The sequence below is a fragment of the Uranotaenia lowii genome, chromosome 3 (genome assembly GCF_029784155.1).
Source record: "Uranotaenia lowii strain MFRU-FL chromosome 3, ASM2978415v1, whole genome shotgun sequence".
Classification (NCBI taxonomy): domain Eukaryota; kingdom Metazoa; phylum Arthropoda; class Insecta; order Diptera; family Culicidae; genus Uranotaenia; species Uranotaenia lowii.
This window is the reverse complement of record NC_073693.1, coordinates 197875906-197891915: the sequence shown is the minus strand read 5'-3', so window position 1 is coordinate 197891915 and position 16010 is coordinate 197875906. Positions and strand designations below refer to the sequence as shown.

At 39.1% G+C, this 16010-nt stretch overlaps 1 protein-coding gene across 2 annotated transcripts; it reads right to left on the bottom strand.

Moving 5' to 3' along the window:
- Window positions 1-374: 374 nt before the first annotated feature.
- On the bottom strand, window positions 375-2848 carry LOC129755213 (zinc finger protein 436-like). Of its 2 annotated transcripts, XM_055751589.1 has the most exons (3): window positions 2626-2848; window positions 2424-2560; window positions 375-1913 (listed from the first exon to the last, which is right to left on the bottom strand). In XM_055751589.1, exons 1-3 carry the CDS (start codon window positions 2737-2739, stop codon window positions 437-439), a joined length of 1728 nt encoding a protein of 575 aa, XP_055607564.1. In that variant the 5' UTR covers window positions 2740-2848; the 3' UTR covers window positions 375-436. The 2 variants fall into 2 exon arrangements, with proteins under 2 accessions (XP_055607564.1, XP_055607565.1); XM_055751590.1 differs by lacking the exon at window positions 2626-2848 and having other exon boundaries at window positions 2411-2545.
- Between the last annotated feature and the right edge of the window lie 13162 nt (window positions 2849-16010).

Sequence of the window (16010 nt, the reverse complement as noted above, 5' to 3'; positions counted from 1 at the left end):
GAACACATTAAGTTACATGAGAATTCAACGTAAGTAGTAGTTTTTAATGACAAAACAAAAAATAAGTAACAGGTAAACTCTCCCAAAATGGTTTTTTGAAACAAAAAAAAACGAACGATGAACAACGCTCAATAGGTTAGTTTCGGTCGCGATGGATCCTCTGTGGGTAATTTTTACGATATAATGTTTGATCGGTGGCTGGAGTTTTGTTTCACGAATAGTCCTATTTGCCGCTGGTACTGTACGTATGCTGTCATCTTTAGTGACCGAGTGACTCAGTTACAAAGTTAGGGTATAGAACGTCATGGCTATCAAGACTATTCCTTGATAAATAACTATGCTAAGGATATTCTCTAATCAACAATATGAGCTGGTAATTTTATCATCCAGTACCTATATTTCAATAAAACCACATTTTGAAAATTTTTAAAATAGTTCACGATTTTGTTTTCCTTTGCTTAGTATCAACTTTTATCGATAGTTGTCGTTTTTCAGAACTCGAATGCACCTCACTTGCGCCACTTTGGCCTTGGTGAACATTTTTCTTATGAGCCGTTAGCTCCCAGTTTTGATAGAACCGAACATTTTCGCAAATGTCGCAGGCAAACGGTCTTTCCCCCGTGTGCATTCGACGGATGTGAACCTGAAGTTTGGTGTTACGCTGATAAATTTTTTCACAGTACTTACACTTATACGGATGAATTCCATCATGAGAAAGCTGATGGAACTTGCGTGCCGAATAGGTTCCAAAAGCACGCTCGCAGCGATCGCACTTGTACGGTTTGGCTTTAGTGTGAACTTTCCCGTGATGTACAAGATGTGCCTTAGACTTGAACCTGCTAGAACAAATTTCACAAACATAAGGCCGTTCGTCTGAATGCGACACTAAATGAATGTGCATATCAGCTTTTCGAAGAAAACTTTTTGTACAATTTGGTTCAGTACATTTGAACTTTTTATCGTGAGTATGTAATAAGCGATGGGACTGAAGCGTACTGCTTGTGAAAAATGATTTCAAGCAAATTTCACAAACGTACGTTCGATCGGCATGGGTTTTCAAGTGACTGAGCAGTGAACCTCGGAATGTAAACCTAGCTGAGCACTTGTCGCATCCGTGATCTTTTACCTTGTACACAGAGAGCTGGTGGAAATTAAGACGCTTTGCATTGGCAAACCTTTTGTAGCAAACATTACATTCAAATTCTTTGGGACTCTTTTTCAATCTCATTGCAAGATGCACATCCAAAGAATGTTGATTTAATTCTACTTTGCTTTCAAAACGTTGATTACATCCGCAGCAAATAATCTCGCCAGATTGACTGCTATCTGGCATTTTATTTCCAGTCGAATTGGTTTTGATTTTCTGTACTAATACCATTTGCTCATCGCCAGAATTGGATTCGACAGTATATTGAAGTTCAGCTACTGCATCCCCGGGGGGATCCAAGTATTCTTCCGAATATTCAACTTCCATCTCATCTCTCTCTTCTTCGCCTTCAACGTCTTCATCATATTCTTCCTCATATTCTGCCTCGTTTTCCAAATGCTCCGATGCCATTGACTTCATGTCGCAAACTTCTACCGCGTACTCCCCAACGATTTCAACATTCTCGATTTGTTCTTCGTGAGCAATAATTTCCGGAACTATAACGGCCTCCTCTTTGACCACATGGCTTACTAACGCTGGTAGAGATTCTTGTTCTTCAAGAACAACTTTCTTTTCAATTGAGGGTTCGTTTTCTGTTTGTGCGGGTCGTGTGTGGAGCAACGAATTAATAGATTCGTTTTGGTTATCATCAGATGCTTGAGCAGAAACTACTACAACAGGCGCCGTTGGGACTGTTTTCTCTTGTTCACCTTCCGAATATTCTTTCAATTTTTCTTTCTGCAGCAACGACTCGAACATCTTCATTCTAGAAAAGAAATGTGGATACATGATGACTTAATCTTTTATCGCTTTAGTTATCGACCAATTTAAATTAACTTCAAGATATAAGTTGTATTTTCTTTCTATAATCGCTATAACAAAAGACAATGCTTTGGTCATTTTCTGGTGAACTTCCAATTTTTTTTTCAGATGACGATGGGGAACATAAATCATATTCTAGTTACGATCTATGATCTAAAAATGATTAAGTGAGCCAGTGATCTACTCTATAAATTAAATAATAGCTCGATAATCAAACATTACCATAGCAGACCAGTAATTATTATTCATATTTCATAATAAGTCGGCCACCTTAACCACCTTGCAAAGCAATAGATTACCCCTTCAATCGCTACAAAGACGTTTTTCCCAAATGGCAACGATAATTGGGTCGAAATGTTGATTGTTTTAACTCAATTTAAAAAAGGTTAAAAGGTTAAAAAGTTTTTAAAGTTGCGAAACAAAACCATCGTAGTATTTTACCTCATTAACTTACTTTTCCTGATTCTTTTGAAGCGTATTCCTTAACTTCTTGTCCGAGTCAATGCATTTGAGCCGTACTTTGAAACAATTCAAAATATCGTCCGCGCAAATCTGGCAAATGAATCGCGGTAGTCCATCGCCCTTAACGATCTGAATGTACGTACATGGGAAGGATTAATGTATATTGAACATTTTGTAAACTTTAGTAAAATTACCTTCAAACCGGTCAGCTGCTGGATCATATCTACAATAGGAACTTGTTCCATTTTCGAAAATAAAGAAAGAAAAATATCCGCTTCCTCTTCGAGACACACCCGGCATACGTCCATGGCGCTTTTTTTAGCGAAAATCTCATTCAGGTATAAAGGGAATAAATGATTTTGATTTAGCAATTTAAAATCGAAATTTCGACGGGACAAGCAAACTGGAGTTTGTTTTGAAAAGTATACACCGAAAAAACTCTTCACATGAACACTACGTGAAAATGTACATGGATTTTTGCCACCATGAAAATCACGTGAAACCTACGTGAATTTCAGGTAGCAAACAGAGCTCGCGCAGCAAGCAGAATTCACGTAATTTTCATATGAGTTGTATGTGAGATCGACGTAGATCGAATGTGGGTAGGGATTCGTTCTGCTACGTGCAATTCACGTAGATTTTATTGTTATATTAACGTAGGGAGGTTTTTCGGATGTTTGAAATGAAAATGTTTGGATTTCAAAAGTAACTTTTTATTCGACAAAATAATGTAACACTTGCACTTGCATAACATATGCAATTTTAATTTTCACTTTTAAATTGACACTTTTAACAATACACTTTATTCGTTAAACACTAATTCGGAGATATTTTTTTCTTTAGCGGTAATTGCTTGACCGTCTCAGCTGCCTCAAATTCAAATCCTGTTGAAAAAAAAGAAAGATGTTAATAGCAACCAAACAACAAAATTTTATTTATTACTTACGAAGTTAATATCAGCTTCTCCAACACTCAAGTTTTTTTCGTCTTTATGCACAAACTGTCGGATCCGCGCCATATTGAGAACTGGTATTCCTTCACACAGATTTTACGTGAATGAGCCATTCAGGTTTACGTGATCATCATATAAAATGCACCAAATCCCTCTGTACTTGGCGGATCACTGGATTCTCACGTAAATCGAATGTGTCTGTGTTTTGACAGCACTCAACTATGTGAATTTCACGTAAAGATCAAGTGATTTTTTATTAACTGCTATGTGCTTCACGTAAACCAGGCAAAAATTCACGTAACGAGCGGCTACGTGAAAATCCAGGTAAATTTAACGTTCCTTTTTCGGATGAGTGTACTGTTTGATGCGTGATATGTTAGCTTGTTTTTCAAACGGGCTTATTTCAAGATAGGTCCAAAATGTTATATTATACATGGTTCTTATAAAAAATAATAAGGTAGGGAAATTACAGCTTGATTAAAAGATCAAAACAATGTCATAATCAATCCAAAGTGAAATTAAGTTCTGATATTTTTCAATTCTCAAACATATTTGTGTTAGAAGACTTGCAGGTTTAAAATATTTTACGCCTTTTTGATTTTTTTTCTACTGAAACCGATAGCAATGATGCCAGCTTTTGTTCATTTTCAGATTTGGACAAAGTGAAACGCTTATTTTTGTTGTTTTTTCAACATACTTTAATGACAAAACCCTACAAAGCAACTTATTCAAAATTTTCTTCTAATAAGGAATAAAAGTAATAAACTACATTCTATTGTTTTCTTTTTTCAAAAAAAAAAAACTTTTGGAAAAAAAATCCAACAAGCAGAAAATCATTTTTTAAAACCGTTTTGGTTAAATATATACCTAAAACTCAAGTTCATCTGATACCACTGACATTTCATGCGCTCACCAGAGGTGCCAGGTGTCCTGATTTATCAGGATTTGTCCTGATTTTCGAGAGACCGTCCTGATTTTTCAAAAACTTTCGATTTGTCCTGATTTTCTAAAATTGTTCCCTAAAATGTCCTGATTTGTCCTGATTTTCATAAAAACTTCTCAAATATAATCGAATATGTAGTTAAACTTTAAGAAAATCGAATATACACACAAAATTTCTGGGCCGGAACTTAGCAAAAATAGTCGGTTACTTTCGATTAGCAATTAGGCTCGTTTTACTGACACGATAGCAGAAAGCGTATTTTGCTTAATTTTAGTAAAAACGAAGTTTGTTGGCCGCCAAATTTTTTTGGCGGTAGCCGAATTTGCCGCCGCAAAAAAAGAAAAACAATGTGAATGAAATTTGATGTCAGCCGTGTCTTTGTGGACCAAGTGGACGACGAAATGTTGGCCGAATCGCAACTGGGAGCATACAGGTAAGAACAAATCTGGAAGCAGACACATTTTCTGATTTTGATGTGTTAAATTCTTCTTTTTATCAGGTTTCCGCTGCAAGTGGAGGAAAGTCATCAATGTCAGAGAATGGACGCCCGAATACGAAAATATTGTAACAAAACAGTACCTGTTAAAGTTATAAAACTATTAGAAACAGCGTAAAAAAACGTTTAGAAAATGATATCTGAAACCATAAAAAACATTGCACTTATCTTGAATTCCAAAACGACGGTCTGTTGAATATGGCGTTAAGTTATGTTACTGTTTAAAACTGTTAAAACTTCTATATGGAGACACTGTTCTGCGAACAGTTGCGATTACGTACCAAAACCACTAAAGAATAACGTATTTTTTGCATCGAACTGTTTTCGTTACAGTTTTTTTTAAAGTTCTCTTGTATCTGAACATTTACAGTAATAGTAATAATACGATCTGATATTACGTTCTACCAACGTAATGCGTACCCTGAACCGTAAGGGAATGTAGCACGCACACACACAAAAGAAAGTTTCCTTTATTTGTAAAAACACTCATTTTTAAATTTTATATGTTCATTTTATTCAATTCTACGATGTATATAACAAAAGTTCCTCCGCCAGAAGGTATCATTCCGGAAACACGGGCGGGACGCTGGCTTAACCGCTACTCACTGCTGTATCCAAAAGAGTTCGGGACATTGCTCCTTCCAGCGTGACCTTGCTCCTCCAGCTCGTTTCTGAAAAAATGAAAACCTTCGTTTATTTGATTCGAATATTAATCTAATGTTAATCGAATTTACCTGTTACGAACATCGCTGGTGCTCTTCTTCCGGTTTGTCCTGATAATATGTCGGACCACAATCGGTGAGGACTTGTTGCTGCTGGTATGCGGGAGTTGGACTTGGGGAACACGAAAAATTTGTTTTTTGTTTTATTCTTTTTCTCGGTCAGTTGACAGCACTTGGCAGTGATGCCGACTAGAAAGATTTTTCAAAAATTGAACCATTATGAAATTAAAAAGTGATTTATAGCTAGATAGAAAATATTAGATATACAGCTCAGAGCGATGCGTTTTTTTTTCTGTTTCTCAGACAAATTTCGAGGACATAGAATTTAATTCACTGATTATTGAAAACTAATAAAACGAAATTAGAACTGATATTTCTCAAAAGTCGATAAGCAGCGTACACAGATCCAGACATTTTTAATTTTATCATTTTATTGCCTCACAATGAATAAAATAATACATGAAACGAGCAAAACCTATGTTTTACTTTAGTCGGTGAAAGGGTTGAACAATAAATTTGTGAATGTAGCATGCATGCAGTTGAGTTTAAAATATCGCATTCATTAAAAAAATTCTCTTTTGTTCATTAATCATGATTAATGAACAAAAGAGAATTTTGTTAATGAATGCGATATTTTAAACTCAACTTAATGCTCATTGTAGACTGCGTGAGTATAATCAAGAATAGAATTTCAAAATATTATGTATATAGGCATCCTCAAGAAAAACTTTGAATTTTATCTAACATTACAAAATCATCAACTATTGCGCTGCCTGTTACCAACTTAAGAATCTTAAATTAATTTAAGTTAATCCTTAATTAATTTTGATTAGTTTTATATACACTGCAGCTGCGCTTATTTTTTTGTCGTAATGGCTGGAGCGCAGCGTGTTTGGTCAGCTGTACTGCACACTTCATTACTTTAGACTAAAGAAACTATAGTAAACAAAGAAACGCAATCTGATCCCTTTTGAAATAATGAGCTTGCAACCCTGCTGTAGGGCTGCCTTTAAGACTGCTTGGTTTTGCTCGATTGGAATGACACTGACAGAAAATGAAAAATTCCAATCGTGACATTTCGTCTCTTTGTTTACTATAGGCTCGTTACTTTAGACTATAGAGTCTAGAATTCTAGTCTCTTTAGGTAGATCAGTGCTAATTTTATCATTTAGCGACACACTTACCGCTTTTGTTATACTTTGAACATATAACTGCGACTGACAAACATTGAACGGAATCCAACTTTCAATACAACAGACAATAAAAGTTATTTTCATAAATAAGTGCTGAGTTTTTCAAAACGATGCATCTGGCACCTCTGATCCGGTAATTTTGACGTAAGTTTGGCAGAAGTCATGGACGCTACGCATTATGGTTCGAGAACAATTTAACGATAATTGATAAATTTGAAGTAAATCGTAATACCATTCATTAACCTTTTCAGATACCTTCACCTTCTAACATATACAATTATTTATCGTTCCTAACGTTGTCGACGAAAAGTTCAAAATAAGAGCTACGTTTACAGATACAATCACTATTTCTAGAGCCGTAAATGTATCGTATTGGCTGTTTGAGATATAGTTTTTTGCTATGCGGGCGGGGAAGATGCGAAGTCTAGGCAGAATAAAAACTTTCAATGGTTTCTGTTGGCCGACAAAGGAAACATCCGGAAACCAGCAGTACTAATTCTATTTACCGTCATCCGGAACATCCCAGTTCAGGCGCCGGAAGAAAATTGTCATATTCAAAGTAAGAATAAGTGTTTTGAAATGAAGTGAAAGTCCAAATAAAAGTGCAATAAAATTTGTAATGTGAAATATAATTCGTGTATTTTATATCACCCTCTCATAACCTCCTTGCGTTTCCTGAGAAAAAAAAAAATAAATTTTGTAAATTGACATTTTTCCCAGTCTTTTTCTCCGGTTTTTGCTAAAATTTTAGCGAAATATTTCGGCGGCTAAATTTTTCCTTGTTTGCTAATTTTTAAGTAGAAAAAAAATGCTAAATTGATTGCTGAATTTCTAGCTGGTCAAATTTGAGCAAAATTTTGCTAAATTCCGGCCTCAGAAATTTTGTGTGTAGGTTATAAAATAGATAAACCCATTCAACAGATGGTAATCTTCGGTTCAGTGATGACATTTAAATGGTGTTTTTCGGTATGAACTACAGGCCAGCCAAGAAGCTGCTTAGTGTTGTTGCATAAATCAAGGCGTTTACAGCACCTGTATTGCGCCTTTATTTATGCAATTTAAGCAGAAATCCCTAATATTTTAGAGAATCCAGAGGTGTCCTGAAAAATCCTGATTTTTACCTTCGCGATATCCTGATTTTTGACGAAACCACCTGGCACCCCTGGCGCGCACGGCTTATGAAAATCAAGATGTGTGTAGATATCGATCGAAAATAATTAAAAGCTCACCACTCATAGCATAACATTGAAAAGGGGTATAGATTTTTATTTTTGAAATAGCTGAAATCGTTGAATTGTCAATGGGCGATGGATGCGAGTTATTCTTTCTCTCCTTGAGAAAAATCCTTAAGATCTGTCAAAAGTTGGTTTAAAATTCAGCGCGGCATACCACTTACATGCACTTATGGAAAACCATCACCAAACTCGGCAGCGATTCCATCACTGTGCCTTCTTCTTCTCTTTTATCTTATTCGCGAGTCGCGAGCTGTTAATGCTAAACTGCCAACGGACTATTTGTGGTATTTCCAAGAACCTATTACTTGAACCGGTATGAAATTTTCTTTCTTTTGCATACAGTTTTATTGCCTAAACTTAACGTTATCATACTCAAAATCCAGTGCAAAGCTGAATTTAGGTGTAGGAATTGTATCAGAAAATCCATATTGATAAAAAGTCGCTACCTTTGAAAAGCCGTCATAAAATTTGTATTTCGTATTTTAAAAATCTAAAGATGCCAAAATGTGACAAATTACGTCAAAAATTCAATCCACTTTTTAAATTTTTTCTACTGTAACAGGAACAGCTTTAACGGTGATTGATTGAAAAGTACGAGTTTTACATTATTTTTTTTACATTTTTTGTGGCCATTGTGGTAACCTCGTCGGGGTCCTTTTTTCCGGCTTTCCATTTGCGACTTCCGTAAACGCTGAACCATTATCTTCCAATTTCGAATACAGAATCACTTGCTCATGCTCATCACCCAGATCTCCCACGAACCCATCTTTCAAATCGCTCTCACACACACTTGTTCCAAAATATCACGAGTAATTTCAACAATACTCGGTGCCAACCTGTCTAGATAACCATGGTGGTGCAGATCAAGAAGACTCACGTAAGATAACATTTCATACAGCATTCTTACATACTCGCGTAAGTTTTACATAACAACCTACGTCATCTGCCAGATTTTGTAAGATTTTGTTCTTATTCGGGAACATTTGAGTTCATCCTCACCTCCGCATTTACCACATTGACTCGGAACTCCTTAATTTTGAAATACAATTTTCACTTGCAGTTCGCCATCATCAGCGATCTGGAAAAGCAAGCTTTGATTGATTCATGCATGGGATGGCCCTTAAATTTCCGATTGCTTCCTCCAGTTGCCGCGTATGAATTATCTGTATGGGATATAAAATAAAAACAGAATGTCAGCTAGATGTTGTCGGAATTTATGTGGAATTTCTGCTTACCTGCAGAGAAAATCAAGTTTGCTCTCGGCACCATCGGGAGCCACAAATTGGTTGATATTATCAATCGGAATCTTCCTTATTATGCGCTGGATGTCTGAGCTCGCTTATTGAATTCCTTTTGAACTGATGAAATGCTTCACCTGGCTGCTGGTGATATTTTTTGAAGCAATTTTTGGAATGTCCCATCCCTGAACGCCTTCCGCCATCTTGGGCGTTCTATCAGGTGTATCCGGTGTAGCTCTGGGTGGAGTATTCGAAGCCACTGTCCGGCCCGCCGGGACAGTACTCACCAATGTTGCCGGTCACCAATGTGCGCATAACGGTCACCACCGCAATCTACAACAGTAATGGGAAGAGTGCTTGGTTTTATAATGTTTTTAAAACTAATTAAAAAATAACTCACCCCACTAGCAGTCCGGATTGGAAAGTAGAATTGGGTTGTCCTCGTATGGCACAGCAACCGAGTTTGCAGAAAAGAATTACATCTGGAACGGATGGCCTTCATCTAGGTCGGCTCGTATCAGGTGTAGCTCTGGGTGGAATGTTCTAAGTTTCTGTTCGCCTGCCGAGATAGCACACACAAATGTTGCCGGTCATGTTAATGTGTGGAAAGCGATGTGGCCAACAGTGTAATCTAAAACAGCCATGGGAAGAAAATTTTATTTTGAAAATATCATATTGAAAATTAACTTACCCCATTAGCAGTCCGGATTGGTTTCTTTTTTTTTTTTTTTTTTGTAATTCGTTTATTTGAAACGGCTCATACCTTGAGGCTTTAAGGAGCCAAACTCGTTTTGATTTTTACAATTGTTTGCTTAAGTCTAGATCACTTTTTTAACACTTTTTGAAGAGAATAGGAAATAGAAAGGGAAATATGAAAATAAAAAGAATTATAGACGGAGATCAATAGCTTTTAGGAAAATGTATATTTCGAACATGTAGTCCAAGTCCATCACAGCTAACACATCCCTCACTGGAACGTCAGGTGGTTTTCCTCGGGCCCGAAGGGAGTCTATTAAATTCGTTCTAGCGACAAGATGGTCCTCACACGACCAAACAATATGCTCTATGTCATGGTAACCTAGGCCACAACCGCATAAATTGCTGCCAGCAATATTTATACGATAGAGTACCGCATTCAAGGAAGAATGATTGGACATGAGACGGGAAAATATACGAATAAAATCCCGACTCAGGTTCAATCTATTAAACCAGGGTTTAAGGCTTACCTTTGGGATAATCGAGTGGAACCACCGACCCTGCTCATCCTCGTCCCATTTGCGCTGCCAGTTGATAAGAGAGTTTCTCCGTGCCAAGAAGTAGAATTCGTTGAATACGATTTCACGCTGGTAAATGTTGCCTTCCATCGCACCCACCTTTGCAAGGGAATCTGCCCTCTCATTGCCTACTATCGAGCAATGTGAGGGGACCCAGACAAAGGTAATGGAAAAGCAACGTCTTGACAAAGTAGTCAATACATAGCGTATCTTTTCGATGAAGTACGGCGTGAATTTTCCTGGTCTTATGGAGCGGATTGCTTCAACAGAGCTGAGACTATCAGTTATAATATAGTAGTGTTCCACAGGTCGAGCAGCGATACTATCCAGAGCGCAATGAATAGCAGCTAACTCTGCGATGTACACAGAACATGGTGACTGGAGACTGTAAGAGGTGCTAAATATTTCGTTGAACACTCCAAATCCTGTTGCTTCCTCTATAAGTGATCCATCGGTAAAGTACATTTTATCAGCATCGACGTGTCTATATTTAGCTTCGAAAATTCTTGGAATCAGAAGAGGGCGATGTGAGACTGGGATTCCACGAATTTCCTGCTGCATAGACAAATCAAACTGGACAGAAGAATGATCGTAATCTGGGCTACAAACACGAGTTGGAGAATACGAAGAAGGGTTTACCTGCATTGACATGAGGACATGGTATATAGCCATAAATCTAGTTTGAAGATTTTGCTCAAGTAACCTTTCGAAATTCACAATCACCAATGGGTTCATGACCTCACACCTGATGAGGAACCGGAGTGATAGTAAATTGAATCGATCTTTAAGAGGAAGTATTCCCGCCAAAACTTCGAGACTCATGTTATGCGTTGAGGGCATACAGCCCAGAGCGATGCGGAGACAGCGGTATTGGATACGCTCGAGTTTAATGAGGTGAGATTTGGCAGCTGACTGGAAGCAGAAGCTACCATATTCCATCACTGAGAGAATGGTTGTTTGATACAATTTTTAAAGATCTTCTGGATGGGCTCCCCACCAGGTGCCAGTGATTGATCGGAGAAAATTGATTCTTTGTTGGCATTTTCCTTTCAGATACTCAATATGGGCTCTCCAGGTACATTTGGAATCAAACCAAACCCCAAGATATTTAAAACACCTCGATTGAGTGATCGTTCTACCTAGGAGTTGAAGCTTAGGTTGAGCAGGTCTATGTTTCTTAGAGAAAACAACCATCTCCGTTTTCTGAGAGGAAAACTCAATCCCAAGCTCCAAAGCCCAGGAAGACAATCTGTTTAAAGTATCTTGTAAAGGTCTGTGCAGATGAGACTCGGAAGATCCTGTGACAGACACCACGCCGTCATCTGCAAGTTGTCTTAGAGTGCAGCCTTCAGAGAGACAACTGTCGATGTCACTTACATAAAAGTTGTACAAAAGTGGACTCAAACATGAACCCTGCGGGAGGCCCATGTAAGAGATTCTTCTAACTGCAATATCTCCGTGAGCAAAGTTCAGATGTTTCTCACAAAGCAAGCTGTATAAGATGTTGTTCAATAGAGGAGGCAGACCCCGGGAGTGCAACTTGTCTGACAACACCTCTATTGAGACTGCATCAAAAGCTCCCTTTATGTCTAGAAACACTGAAGCCATTTGCTCACGTTTTGCGTACGCCATTTGTATCTCTGAAGACAGCAAAGCAAGACAATCGTTCGTCCCTTTGCCTCTTCGAAACCCAAATTGAGTATCTGAAAGGAGACCATTTGTTTCTACCCATTTGTCCAAACGAAACAAGATCATTTTCTCCATCAATTTGCGTATACAAGACAACATCGCTATTGGACGGTACGAATTGGGATCAGACGCTGGTTTTCCCGGCTTTTGGATAGCAATGACTCTCACTTGTCTCCACTCTTGGGGAACAATGTTGTGCTCCAAGAATTGATTGAACAAATTTAACAGGCGAAATTTTGCGGCATCCGGAAGGTTTTTCAACAAGTTAAATTTGATTTTATCAATTCCCGGAGCTGAATTGTTGCAAGAGAGGAGGGCAAGTGAGAATTCGACCATCGAAAAGCTGGAATCCAGACCACACCTTTCTGGAGGCACATTCCGGATTATTTTTTGCACAGGTGTGGAATCTGGGCAGACTTTCCGTGCGAAGTTGAATATCCATCTATGTGAATATTCCTCACTTTCATTCGTAGATGAACGATTACGCATGCTGCGTGCCACTTTCCATAGGGTACTCAAGGATGTTTCTCGTGATAAACCACCCACAAAATTCCTCCAATACGCCTTTTTCTTCCCCTTGATTAATTTTTTGAACTGGTTTTCAAGGGAAACGTATGCCTCAAAATGGACAAGAGTTCCATGTTTTCGAAAATCTTTAAATGCTGTTGATTTGTCCTTATAAAGCTTGGAACACTGGGGGTCCCACCATGGATTAGGAGGCCTTCGACGCACAGATGATTCCGGGATGGGTTTTGTTTGAGCGCAAACTGCACTATCGTATATCAAACAAGAGAGAAAGTGGTATTCTTCCAAAGGAGGTAAAACATGCATAGAGTCGATGGCTGTTAATATTCTGTCCGAATACTTTTTCCAGTCGATGTGTCTTGTAAGGTCATATGTCATATTAATTGTGTTTGAAGAGTTGACCCCATTGGTGATTGTGATTTCGATAGGCAAGTGATCACTACCATTAGGATCATGAACCACCTTCCACTGGCAATCAAATGATAGTGAATTTGAGCAGAGCGAGAGGTCAATTGCGCTTTGTCTTGCAGGAGGTTTAGGTACTCGTGTTTTTTCACCCGTGTTTAAAACTGTTAAATTGAAACTGTCGCAAATGTCATAGATAAGAGTAGAACGACTATCGTCAATTTGTTCTCCCCAGACAGTTCCATGCGAATTGAAGTCACCCAGGATCAACCTTGGCTCAGGCAAAACTGAGCACAGGTCCTCTAGGTGATTTCGATCCACTGCAACTCTCTGAGGCCAGTACAAACTAACAACACATAAGTCCTTACCTCTTATAGTTGTATGACATGCAACAGCTTCAATTCCGCCTGATAAAGGAAGGTGAATTCTGTAAAAGGGGTGGCGCTTATTGATCCCCAGAAGCACTCCTCCATAAGAATCGTCACGATCCAGACGGATGATATTAAAATCGTGGAAAGAGATGTTAGATTGAGAAGAAAGCCAAGTTTCGGACAACGCAAAAATATCGCAACAAGTTTTATGAAGTAAATAATTTAATGAATCCAATTTTGGAATAAGACTTCGACAATTCCACTGTAGAACAGTGATATCTCTGACCTCTCGGCGTAAATTAGCCATCGAGAGAGACAAACACTGAAAGGAGGGGCCAAGTTTGCATCAATTGCTTCAAAAATGTCTTTACTACAGGAAGCATTGTTGTAACAACGCCTCTGATGGATTCCGCTACATTAAAACACGTAAAAATTCCATTTAGAATATCGGACAGTTTAAAAAGCCCAGATTGGGTGGATGATTCTGGCAAAACTTCTTTGATGTTGTGGTTTTGCGAGGTTCCCGCCGATGTTGATTTGTTCTGTGGAGATTCTTTACCGCGGAAACCAGGAGGAACTTGATGTTCTTTGTTAACAACAGTCTGTTTTTTCTCAATCCTGTTTGGAGAGATAACAGCCGGAATTTTTGATGGTACTTTGGGAGAAAGCGCTTTAGTACGCTTTCGAGAGCATCCTGCAGAGAGTTGTATTGGTTGTACTTCATCAGCCGTATCTGTGTCATCATTATCAACTGGCAGCACTGAAAAAATGTTACCAGATTGAGATTGGGCCGGTGGAGAGGCGCTCTTTAGTATGGCGGCATAAGAACGTTTAGAACGTTCTTTTAAAGAGCGCCTCTGTTTATCCCAGCTTGCCTGAAATGCCTCGCAAGAGGAGATATCATGGGGTGAGCCCCCGCAATAGATACATTTCTGTTCTACTGCTGAGCATGCTCCTTCCTCATGATTCTCCCCACAATGCAAGCATCGCTTCTTGTTGGAGCAATGCGAAGCAGTATGCCCCAACTTGATGCAATTCTTGCATTGCATTGGGCGAGGCACATAAAGGCGTACTGGAAGCCTTAAAATTCCGTCAATCAAGACGTAGTGAGGGAGGGCTGTTCCCGCGAAGGTCACACAAATCGAGGTTGAAGGCGTATACTTTTTAACGCCATCAACGACGGTGGCAGTCTTGAGTTGGCGACAATCCAAGATTCTGACCGAAGTCGAATCAAGGTTCTTGAACTTACCAACGCCGTGAGCCTTAACGTATTCAGCCTCCAAACTCGATTCCGTGATCACACCCTCGATCTCTACGTCTCGAGATGGAATATAGAGCTGATACTCCAAATTAAAAAAATTACTGGCAAGAATCCCGTTTGCGGCCTTCCGGTCGGCCACAACAATGCGCAGCTTATTTGGCCGTACCTTTGAAACACTGGTAACGGAGGGCCACCTCGCCAGATCTTTAGTGATCTGCACTACGTTTAAACCTTTTCCGTTTGCTTTGGGCCGGATAAAAACCACCCAAGGCCCAGTGAAGGTTGAGCTTTCTGGATAAACTCGGAGTCGGGTTGTCTTCTCCGCAGCTGCAGATGGAGGAGCAATATCAACTGCCGAAGAAGAAGGAGCATTCGAAGGACCAGCTACAGTTGAATCCTCAAGATGCTCCTCATCTTCATAGATGATTTTGTCACCATCTACATCTGGCGGGTCCGACCCCCCGCCTTCGCTCATATTTTATGAAAATAAAAGCGAAGCTCAATTCGCTCGAAATATATATGTATATAAAATAGGGAAAAAACAGAATAGAAAATAGAGAAAAGAAAGAAAAAGTATCACAAACTTTATTTTTGTCTTGATTAGCTCCTTTAGTGGTGATCCCAACCACGTGGTCCTCCTCCTTGGATGAAGATGGCTGCCACGGCTCGATTCAGCCTCGTTCGGAAACGACCACTTTGATGATGATGATGATGATCGAGATAGTGATGACGGAGGATTTGGTTCGCCAAACAATGGCGGCGGCCCTCGTGGTGACCAAATGCTCTATGCGAATGCAGTCAGCTCGGCAAAAAAAACAACACTCAATCCGTCAATCATCTGCTTTTAGCAGGAAAACTAAAATCTTTGCTTCCACGCGGCACAAAATACCGTTTAACCGTCCGAACGGCACAAACTCCCGGATATAATGGACGTAACCTCACACACTTGTTCGCGATTATCGAGAAACTGGAAAACGCGACTGTTCACGACGAGTGTTGCGAGACGAATGAATGAATTGGATTGGTTTCTTGTGACACAGCAGCGATAATTTGAACATGGCGGGGAGCGCTCGAGAGGCCATAGTTGGAGCCAGCCGGATCTTCCGCTGGTTCAGGTGCTAATCCTTCCTTTCGTGATGTGCAGTTCCTGGGTAATTACACCGACCACTTTCAGCATCCAGTCCTTGAGGCTATAGCCCCTGTTGCGGAAGAAATTATTAGTTCTTTTTGAAGATTTCAGATTTCTTATTTAACTTACCAAGAAGCCTTTTCATC

Coding starts and splice junctions, on each gene's coding strand:
- LOC129755213 (XM_055751589.1), bottom strand. CDS start 2,739: ATGGACGTATGCCGGGTGTGTCTCGAAGAGGAAGCGGATATTTTTCTT. Junction 2,561..2,625: donor AGCAGCTGACCGGTTTGAAG/GTAATTTTACTA, acceptor ACGTACATTCAG/ATCGTTAAGGGCGATGGACT. Junction 1,914..2,423: donor CTTCAAAAGAATCAGGAAAA/GTAAGTTAATGA, acceptor TTTCTTTTCTAG/AATGAAGATGTTCGAGTCGT.